Here is an 11,877-nt window from a genome sequence, read left to right as displayed (position 1 = left end):
CCCTACTCCCCTCTCTCATACTCTCTATATCCCATGTGGAGTAGGCCCCTAACATCTCTCTCTCAGTAAAATTTTGTATCCCCCCTTTTACACCATCTACTTAAAAGTTCCACTCCCATAATAGAATATATTAAGACATGTGCCCAAATTCTAACATAAAATTTTAAGTGAGGACAGAGAGAGTATGTTTTTGAATAACAAGAAAAGGAAAATTTGAACAATTTAAGTAGAACGGAAAGAATTTTTGAGCAAGGGAAAATAGACTTTTGATGACGAAAATTGGAGAGGAATTTTCAGAACATACCAATGTTCTAAGGCAAGTCCAGTCATCAACGAGGGGTTGCCCAGCAGGCCGAACAGTCTCTAAGATCTCTGGACCTTTCTCTATTCCAAACAAAAGCTTTCCAACAAGTTTAATACTGTGATCTAAGTGAATTCTATGTGACATTGCCTCCATAAACAGTTTCTGAGCTTCCATCTTGCTTTGAGAGCCTTCAGGAGCCTTGCGGAACTGTAGACAAAGTGACAAACAGAAAACAGACACAAGTAAAGAACAGTTCAACTCGATATATCAACATAACAAATATAATGTCAAGAGCTATCAAGTACTGCTTTAGCAAGATGGTGTACACCTTTGAATGGTATCAGTGCTCTTCTGTACATACTCTTACTTTTCATATAACTACACCGTTTTCGGTGCATGGTTTTTGAGTATTTTACTACTGACTAGTGAGTATTCAAGTTTTTGTGAATTACAGTTGTTCTGTGTTCTAATTTCAGATCACATCTATATAGTAACAACTGACAATAGCTTAAAGAAAAACAAGAAGTTCAATTAGGTTTAATCGCTTCTTGTCTTCTTTGTATTTACAGCAAAGGGAAAAAGACAACAAAATCACAATTGTGTAGCAAATTGCAAACCAAGCTAGAACTAGAGTATACTGACCAAACTATTATTAAGGGTGCTAATCGAGTGAACTGATCACGAGTTGAGTTATGTTCGACTCAACTCGAAAATGATTGACTCGTGCTCCACTCGACTCAAAGCACGCCGAGCTTAAAATTCCCTAGCTCGAGTCGAATGAGTCACCTCACGTCGAGTTTTGACTAAGTGGATCACAAGTTGCTCCCGAGCAGCTTATTTAGATTAGCACCCCAACCCTTCACTAACTTTAACAATACTGCAATTCACTTAATGTCTAGAGTCTAGACAGCCCACCCCTCTCCCCTTTGAAATAAGGACAAAAGGGATTTAAGCTATCAATGCTCTTTACTCGTGGAAAATTAACAGAGCAGTTCAACATGCAAGAGCTTGTATAAATTTAAAAATTAGGGATGTGAAATGTGAAAGCACAAGAACCTTTTCCCAGAAGTGGACAAGATCAGCATCCCGCTGGTTAACGGCTTTAGAAGACGGTGGGTGCAATGAGTTATTATCCACATACGTGAAATTCTCATTGGCAGGATTTGAACCCATGTACATATAAAGCTTGTCTTTGCTAAGATCTTTATCACCAAATTGCAAGACATGAGAGCCATAACGAGATCCTCCATTGGATGTCCTCATCTTAACCTGCAATAATCAAAATAATATTATTACACTTTTAAACATCTCCCACGTCCCACCACCAGAATAAGTAATTGCTACCCATACTAAGGCTTATAGATGTAACGCCTCATAACTACTGCGACAGATTCAAAATAGTGAAACAAAATGCAAAAGGTAATATGGTACATCGTACACTCATAATATTCTCAACTTCTTGGCACCAAAAAGAACTATTCTAGAGTTCTCACCAGTTCATATTGATGCTTCAAGGTTTCAGTCCGCAAGTTGTGAATCTCACTGTTCAAAGAATTAATTATTAGAAACAGACATTAGATCTAATGTAGCAACATATTACACAACGACATTTATTTTCATACATATGTAGAATGATATGGTCAACATTATGTAATGAATCAACATACATGGCTCCCATAAACATTAGATTAGTGGCAGAAAATAGAGATTATGGAAGTGAGAAAGATGATTAAGGAGAAACAAGCTAAAATATGATTGAATTGATGATTAAATCACCGACTACAACCTAGCCACTTTTTCGAGAGGAATGGCACTCTCTCAAGCTAACACTACTAATTTCTCACCACAAGTTTCAACATGCCTTCGCTCTCCCTACTCTCCTCTATTTATAGAGGATTTTCCTACTCTCTCCTCTAACTAACTTAGTTCCTTATTCCTCAAGCTAACCCATAACAAACTAATGTGCATTACCAAAAGTGCCCCTTCCCGTTATTACACATTAGTATATGAATATTGCATAAAATAGTGTGCAGCTATTGAGAACCAGAGGAAGTATATATTTGAAAATATGCATAGTGAATGCATTTGATAATATACTAAATAAAAAATTAAGACCGCAACATAGCTAATGTGCCTTCCTTTGCCTCGGGGCACTAATTTCCTACAGGCTTTGAAGCAAAATTTAAAATTCTTATAATCATCCGAATCTCTTCTATTGCAAAGGTAGTAAGTCATCTCCCTTGCCAACTTACCTCCAAAGGTATACCAGCGTGTGCTGGTGCATGCATATGTGTGCTATATAATTTGATGTATCCATCAGTCCCCAACTGATCACCATGTAAGCATAAGTGTATCAGCATGGTCTTGCAGGAAGCCAACATTCATGAATCAAAGCAGGATAGCATGCCATCCATCCAAAATTTGTTCAGCCTTCCTCTACCTATACAAGAACTGTGTGTATCCTATAACTAAAGATGACGAGACATCCCCCCCCCCCTTCCTACAAGAAAGCGAATGATTCAAGAGTGTCCTAAAAAAACCATGTCCTTGGCAATGTCTAAATCAGCCAAGTCTTGTCTGATGAGCTCCATTCCCAACATTTCATATGCCCTCTATCTCACTTTTCATTGATATTTGTGGAGGTAGTAATCCTCTCACTTTGTTAGATAGATCCCTATAAGCAAGATTAAACAAAATTTTCTCTAATATGCAACTTAGATCTTCCAAGGTAGGGGCTCTTATATATTATGATTTCAGTTAATGAATTAGAACTTAGTTCTAAAGGGCTGCTATGCATGGCCATAGAGTTAGGAAAGGAAAGGGGATGGAGTGGTATTCTTTTTATAGGAACGTGAATGAAAAGTCAATGCTATTTTGCAGTAAATCTAACTTTTAACTTTTTCAATCATAGGGTCATGTCACTTTGTGCAAACTTCAAGGATATAATAAAATTTGATTCTTTTTGTATCTAGAAAATCAATAATATAAACTAAGGTTTTTTCACAAAATACTCCTGACAAAAAAATTTATTCACCAAATACCCCAGCTTTTTTCAAAATTCACCAGATACCCCTAACTTTCAAAAAAATTCACCAGATACCCCAAAAGTTGATGGACGTTAGTCTCCGTTAGTATTTATTTACAAGTTTGCCCTAAGTCAACCTAATTAGCCCTAAATCAACCTAATTAACCCTAAGTCAACCTAATTAACCCTAACTAATCCTAACCCTAACTAACCCTAACCCTCTCTCCCCTAACCCACCAACCCCCCACCCCCTTAACAACCCCAGCCCCACCAGCCCCCAACCCCCAGCCCACCAACCCCGGCAGCCCCCAACCCCCAGCCCACCACCAACACCAACCCACCAGCCCCTCCCCCGCATACACCAACACCAGACCCACCCCTACCCCTCCCCCGCAGCCACCAACACACCATACCCACCCCTACCCGTCCCCCATAGCCACCAACACACCAGACCACCCCCGCAGCCACCAACAAACCAAACCCACCCCCTACCTGTCCCCCGGAGCCACCAACACACCAGACCCACCCCTACCCCTCCCCTGCAGCCACCAACCCCAGACCCCCCTTCGCGACCCCCTCTTCCGCGACTCCCTCTCCCGCAACCCCGCTCTCTCTTTGCTTGCGGTGGTGGTGGACGACGAATCGAGCTCTTCGAATCGTCGCCACAAAGATTCCCTCCCTCTCTCTTCACTTGCGGTGGTCTTCGAATCGACGACAGATCTCCGACAGGGTGGGGGGAGGATTCAGGCTGGGGAAGAGAGAGGGGGAGGGCGCGGCTGCGGGCTAGGGGAGGGGGCTGCGGGGGTGGTGGAGGGAGAGGGGGGGCAGGTGGGGATAAGGTTGTTGGGGGTGGTGGGTTAGGGGAGAGAGAGGGGGGTTAGGGGTTAGTTAGGTTTTTAGGATTTTTAAGTTAATTAGAGTTAATTAGGATTAATTAACGCTAATGATTAACAGAGTTAACCGCTTTTAGTCATTAAGGGCATTATTTGTCATTTTTTATAAAATTTCGGGTATCTGGTGAATTTTTTAAAAAATTAGGAGTATCTGGTGAATTTTGAAAAAAGTTGGGGTATTTGATGAATAAATATTTTTTTCAGGAGTATTTGGTGAAATAACCGCTAAACTAAAAACTATTATATTGTCTTTCCCTTCTTTTGTAGACCCCCGTCCTTAATTAATTGTCTTGTATACTACTTTGGTTAGTCCTTTAAAAAATTATCCTCTTACTTTAAAGAGAAAATTTACCCCACCACACCCACTATACACATGTGATGCAAGTCCCTCCATTAACTATCGTTCTCTCACACACTCTCTTCATACTCATGTGATGTGGAGCCTTCTACTAACTCTCTCTTACTTTATTATTTTTAATTTTTATTTTTTCTCTGTATACCCAAACAACCTATAATCCCCCACTCTTTAGTCTTGATGGATGAACCCAAAACTAACAGGACAATTAATCGAGGACGGAGGGAGTATTTGTTTTTCAATCGAAACCTGTTTTCTCATTAATGTCCCAAATTGATGACTAAGTCTGATTGTCACTTTTGTAAATCAAAACCTATAGACATTGTTACACCTGCAAACTTTCCAAACAGGATGAGTTTCGTGCTTGATTAGATTGTACCATCTTAATCAGCACAACGCCATCCCTACGACCACAGTCCAGAAACCCAAAGATTAAGGGGCCAGGGAAGCAAAGAAAACTATCATTATGTGGTGAGTAAAAACTACACTAAGAAAATAATGCATTCTTTTGTATCGAATATACAGGTATAAATGATACCTGTCTTCCATCCAAGCTGCACTATACAAATCACCCAGACACGTTTCATACTCTGGAGGAGGCCCAGGATAATCCCCAGGACAATAGGTCCCCCAACTACTTTCTACAGCATTGGAAGCAGTGGTAGCATAGATATTAAGCCCTTCAGGAAGAAGACCCTCAAAGATGCTCCCAGATTCACAGGCTTCAACATAAAATACCTGACATTGTGGAGATTCAAAACTAATCAGAACCCAAATAAGATCTACAATAAGGGTGAAATGAAAGAAGCTTGACATCAACCTATGACAAGTATAAAATAGAGGTTGCTACACACAGGAAAACCAATTTGTTTTAAAGCAGGGCGAGGATCTCACCAAGCTCTTATATGTTTGAGAAGCATGCTTTCTCTTTAATGTATTCATCAACGCATCAGCATAGAGGAATGGAACAGTAGGCATACCTGAGCAACGCACAAAGAATTAAAAGCCATTTTTACAAGAAGAATATAAGATTTCACTAGAGCACATTGGAGAACAGTCATCACTGTCATTAAATAAACAATCAAAAGTGAACCTAAACACAATAAATCTAGGACCTAGTTTGTCTTTAAAGGTATCACATGTAAATCAACAAGTCATCACAACATTAAGGTGTTCAGAAGTCCTTGTGCTCTCTTATTAATCAAGTACTTGAGATGAATCCAAGAAAATCTAAATTTTTAGCACGTATACCAAGTTAACAACTAACTATTGAACAGCCTAACAGAAAGAAAAGTTTGAACAGAAGACTTGACAAGGCACTGAAGAAGAGTAACCAAAATTCAAGTTACATGTATTTAGAACCTGCCAAGCTGAAATAGGAAGAAGGTCTTCATAAGAAATTTGATAGCACAACATGAAAGCATTTTATTAGACAAGAGGTAATATACTAAGATTCAGGAATACAAGCTAAGATCCAGCATGCGAATACGAGAGTGTTACATGAGCAACTGGAAGAGTAAAAAAACCAACAAAGTTGGGCTCAAAGCAGCTTTATGGTATTAAAACCTCAAATTGCATTGCCACACAATAATGACCATAAGAAATTGCTGTTGTCCTTCATTAATATCAAAAAAATCAACAATTAAGAGATGTTAAAGTACAACAAACAACTTTCTTATGAGAATCACGAGACAAGCAAGCAGATATAATCACTTAAACTCTTTTAAAAAAAACATGATTCGTAAACGAGCTATGAAGCTCAAAATTCTAACCGAGTACACCAGCACCACCGTGGTCTGAGTAATAGATGAATATATGATCATTAGGGCCGCTATCCACCACCTTTCCACTCCCACCAGTAATAGCTTCTCTGTCTCCAAGTAAAGCAGCAAAAAAGTTGTGGACAGTCACATTATTCCCGGTGTAATCCTGCCACATCATATCAAACAAATCAGAGGGAAAAAATGATGCAAAATCTATCAGCAAGCCATAAAAGTGTGGATTCAGAAAAACCTTGGGAACCCCTGCGTAAACATCACCTCCATAGGGGCTATTGATGATGACACCTGGTCTTGGATTCTCTTCGTGATAAGCAATGTCATCGTACATGAAAACAATGATATTTTCATCTTTCAGACCGCCTTTCTTCAAAACTTGGTAAGCATGACAAACATCAGCCTGGACAAAAGATTAGCAAAAAAATGTTAATATTCCCACCAAGTACTTGGAGCAAATTGGAAAGTGAATACTCGGCACAAGACTATTATGTCAGCAAGTTTCAGAACCTCCTTCTTACGTTGAGGCCAAGCAAGTTTCAGAACTGATGGTTTTTAATAGACACAGGATGCAAAATGTCCTTAGACATAAATATCAAATTATAAAATGAACTTGATGAGAACTTATTGGTAGGCCATGTTCCCGTCCCCCACTACCTACACCTCCTTATAGCCTCACAACTCAACTATAAAAGATTGGCCATATTCATTCATTTCATGAAATTGAGCATGAACCATTTCTTCAAAACACCAGAATAGGGTAGCACACTATACAATGACTTGAAGCCACTTCCGTCTACTTCAAGTAACGATACACAAAGAGTAATATCCATTTTAGGAGCATTAAGATAGGACGTCATATACCAAACTAAATTATCAATGTTTCAAAAGAAACATGCTAAAAAGTGCTGGTCCAAGTAGCTCGAAATTCTAAGAGAGCATCCTCTAGGCTCTATGTTTCTCGTGGGTGGTTCTTAGGCAGTGGGTGGTTCTTAGGCAGTGCAGAATGGAGATTGATACATCTACACACTGGGTAGACTACCCACTATAAATAGACAATTAAAACATAACTAACTTTGCTGAGTTGTACTCCACTAATTATTAATGTCTACCTCTAGTATGATTACCCACTGGGTAGACAAAGTTTTTTCTGCGTAGAATGCATGACCGCAAAACGCGCCGAAAGAAAATAACATCGGAGATACATTTATGTACACATTTATAGTAATCGTCTGCAATATCAATACATGAATTGGAGTTCAGCATATACTTAAGTATCTAAGTAAGGGCTTTTATAGACTTAGGAAGGTAGTGGTTAGCCGTTCAAATACATCAACCTTCCCCAAGCCTAAGTCATAATCTGTATTAATCCTCCATTTAGCAAGACTCTAATAAAATCTCTCATGATACAAAACCCCATAACTAAATCCTTCAAATATTTTCAAGTCTCCAATGACCCTTTGCTATTTCCTTATTACAACACTATCAATTCATTTCGCTTTACGCAATAATAGATACTTTCAAAATATCAACTTCCTACGCTTTTTTACTCATAGGTAATTACAGATATTAACCGTCAAAGTTGTATGTTAGGAGTCGTAAAACTCTACATGCTGCAATTGTTACATGTAACGGAAGTACATTAGAATATCAAACAACCCTACCTAACATAAACCAAATTTGCTACTCCACTCCATTAATCTTTCTTCCTAACCATGTAATCTTCAATAACATGTAATTTGTCAATAATAATATTTCAGCCAACTTCATAAATTTGAACTAACAAAAATTAATCTCTGATTTCATAGCAATAAAAGATCATGTCTTTAAAAACTAAAATAATACTACTCCCTCCATCCTATTTTGAGTGTTCCAAACTGTTGTTCTCATTTCCCTCATTTCTATTTTTAACAACACTTCTTACTTTCTTTCCCTTTTCACATGGGTCATTCATTGGGTATAAGAGAAAAAAATATTTTTTACTTTCTCTATCCTCTTTTCACATGCTCACCCATCTAATGTTCTAATTCTTTATCATTTTTTATGACAATCATTCCAAAAAACACAACGATGTAAGTACATACTTCTCCGCTTTTACTTATTTGCTACATTCTTGTTTACACAAGAATTTAGGAGATAAAAGTAGTACTTTTTGGTGGAAAAAGAGGGGAAACAAATATAATACTATTAGTTTTTGGTGGGCCAAGTCTCCTAAGAGTGAGCCCATTAAATGATCTAAAGCTAGATCACGAGGAGAGAGGGAGAAAAATATTACTCCCTCCGTTTTTTTTAGATGTAACATTGGACTTTTCACATTTGCCGAGACACAACTTTGACCGATAATATCTCCAATTGTATAAAAGTAAAAATTATAAAAAATATATATTTGGAAAGTGTATACCGTGACGAATCAAACAAGATCCCACATGACTATATTTTTTCATATGTATAAATAACAATTAGTGGTCAAAGTGTATTGGATGAATAGTGCCCAAAGTCAATATATTACATCTAAAAAAACGGAGAGAGTATAAAGAATTAGGAGAGAGAAAAAAAGAGGAGAGAGAGAAGGATGATCAGATCATTACAATGATCTGATCATTGTTGGATCATAGTTGAAGCTCATGAAAGAGAATAATTGGTAGGCCCCATGTATGATGAGTTGACAACAATCTAATGGCATTAAGAAAAGCAATCCAATGGTTAAAAAGCCTAAATTGTAGATCATCCATTGTGGGTGATAAAAACTAATGATAGATCATAAGTGAGGTGAAAGAGAGAGGAAATATTAAAATAATTGATGATCTAATTTTTTGGATCAATCATTGTGTATGCTCTAATAAGAAAAGTTGAAACAATGTAGCAAATAAAAAAAAGGCAACCTTTTTTTAAAAATATAGCAAATAAATAAAAGCAGAGGGAGTAACAGGTTTCTTTAATTTTCGTGCCTAAAGTGAAACAGAAACTACAAAATAAGACAGTAATAATAACAGGAAAAAGCTAAATGCGGCCCTATAAGAAGCTAAAAATGGAAAAAAAAAAAGCATTAACTGATCATTTATTACATAAATTAATGCAAACTTTTGTCATAAATTTACAACTAAATTCTATTTTAAGCAATGTATTTATGTCTTATATGCAGCACTTAAGGATGCAGAGGAATGATAAACCTCTTTTTGCTAGATGTTTGCAAACATCTAGCAAGGGTAAAATTGTCAATATATATAGGAAATAGTTGTCAGTCAAACAAAAAAGTTATCTCGAAAATTGCAAAGTAACCAAAAAGTAGTCGCGAAGATTCCGATGCTAAAAAATAGTGTTCATGCTACTAAAACTAGTGTTTGTGTAACTAAAAATAGTGTTCATGTAACTAACAAATAGTATTCATGAAATATAAAATAGTGTTTTATTCATCTTCTATTTCATGGGACCCATATCACCAAAAAGTTATCTCGAAAATTGCAGAGTGTCAGTCAAACCAAAAAGTAGTCGCGAAAATTCCGATGCTAAAAAATAATATTCATGCCACTAAAACTAGTGTTCGTGTAACTAAAAATAATGTTCATGGCTTCATGCAATTAACAAATAGTGTTCATGAAATATAAATAGTGTTTTATTCCTCTTTATCTGCTAGCAAAAAGAGGTTTATCATTCCTCAAGGATGCATATACCCTAACCCATAATAATAATAATAACCCCTTTTGTTTCACAAGTACCCCCACTCCTTAAATTCTAACGAAATTTCCAACGCAAAATGACAATATAAAAAAAAGTCAAAAATTTCACTCAAGTCCATAAAAAAAAAATATAATCGCATTTAAGATGAATCAATAACCTGATGTCTGTAATTCCAGTACCCATTTGAGCCAGCAATCAAAACCGCCCATCTAGTACCGATTTGATCATCATCAACGTCGTTGCTGCGTGGAAAATCATGATCAGACGGTAATCGAAGGAAGTCGTCGAAGATCTGACGGCTCTCAACGAGTGAACTTAAGAGTAAGAACAGAATTAATGGTACGCCGGCGATATAGCGGATCATTTCTCCGGTGACAAATGGCAGAATATAATTGGAAAAACAAGGGGAGATAGTTTTTGAGAGAGATTCTGATGTGAAATAGTGGGAATTTGCAAGATTGATATATGAAGGATATATTTCTTGCTTTAATACGTGGAAAATTAAGGGTCGTTGATGGAGGTGATGATGATAAATTTACGGTTATGATGAGTTTGCAGTTGTTGAAGACTTGAAGTTGAGATGGTTGTTGGGTCCACTTTTTTTTTTTTGTAAAGGCTAAGCTACTCGGCTACTGTTGTTGAATGTTGATGGGTGATTTTGTTTGGGGTCCTGTTTTAGATTTTTTTTAGTAAGATTTCTGTTAAAAGATTTTCCTATTTATGATAATAAAGACAATACAATATGAAGTACAAATTTAAAGACAAATTATTATAATAAACAGTATGATAAAACCTATATTTTCCTAATAAGTTCATTCCAGTGGCGGAGCCAGGATTCTCAAAGTGGGGGGACAAATTATGAACATCGGATATTCGAATTAAAAGTTCAGAAAAAAAAAGCACTACAACACATAGATAAACTTGTTTACATAAAAATGTTTAAAATGGGTCAAGTATATTTTCAAGACGCGTCTCAGACATAAGATTAGGTGATACATTTTGTAAACGCACTATCTTTTATTAAGAAGCCGCACAATTGAAATTATACGCTTATATGCGAGAGCTAAAAGTAACACATGAGTAAATAATACTCCCTTCGTCCCAAAATATAGTTCCCGTTTCATTTTGCACAGTCTCCAAGACGTACCTTTGACGTACGATATCTTCTATTTCTTATTAGTAAAAAAATATAAAAAGTTGATATTACGAATTTACACATTGAGACGAATCTAACAAGAACCCTCACGAATATGTTTTTTTGTATGCATTAGTAAAAGTATTTGGTCAAAGTTTTAAAAATTTGACTTCTAAAATAGAAATGAGAACTATATTTTGAAATGGAGAGAGTAATATCGAATTATGGCATTTACCAAACTCCACATTATAAATGGACTAATTAATTACCTAACATTTTAAGGCAGAACCTAGCGTGCATGATGGAAAGCCCTAAGTCCCTAACCTAGCCGTTTCTCAACTTCACAACTTCACAACTTCACAACTTCTTTTCCTCTTTTCTCTCTCCTCCTTGCCTTCTCCATCTCTGTCTCTCAAGTTGATCTCAAATGTATAAGTTTTGATTTTTCAGAGTAATAACAGAGTGATTTCATCAATCAAATTCATGTCTTCAATCAATCTGTTTGTATTTAATGATTTTCCAGAGAAAAACAGAGGGATTATTTTGTGGGTTTTGCATTTCTATTGATTTCACACCTAAATTTAGCTACATTTCTTGTGGATTGATGACTCTATGGAATCCCACCTCAAATTTGTGATATATTTGTATTTTGTGGGGTTTTTTTTCTTTTTTTTCTGTAATTATTTTTTTCAAAGTGGGGGGACATCTGTCT

The 11,877-nt window shown here is 36.7% G+C and overlaps 1 protein-coding gene across 1 annotated transcript; it reads right to left on the bottom strand.

Moving 5' to 3' along the window:
* Positions 1–148: 148 nt before the first annotated feature.
* Positions 149–10,544, bottom strand: LOC104886411 (vacuolar-processing enzyme). Its single transcript, XM_057392667.1, has 8 exons — positions 10,188–10,544; positions 6,591–6,755; positions 6,350–6,506; positions 5,472–5,557; positions 5,116–5,315; positions 1,798–1,846; positions 1,361–1,573; positions 149–511 (listed from the first exon to the last, which is right to left on the bottom strand). The coding sequence occupies exons 1-8, from the start codon at positions 10,392–10,394 to the stop codon at positions 164–166; spliced, it is 1,425 nt and encodes a 474-aa protein (XP_057248650.1). The 5' UTR covers positions 10,395–10,544; the 3' UTR covers positions 149–163.
* Between the last annotated feature and the right edge of the window lie 1,333 nt (positions 10,545–11,877).

The sequence above is a fragment of the Beta vulgaris genome, chromosome 2, assembly GCF_026745355.1.
Source record: "Beta vulgaris subsp. vulgaris cultivar EL10 chromosome 2, EL10.2, whole genome shotgun sequence".
Lineage (NCBI taxonomy): Eukaryota > Viridiplantae > Streptophyta > Magnoliopsida > Caryophyllales > Amaranthaceae > Beta > Beta vulgaris.
The sequence above is the reverse complement of the archived record's forward strand: the minus strand, read 5'-3'. Positions and strand labels throughout refer to the sequence as shown.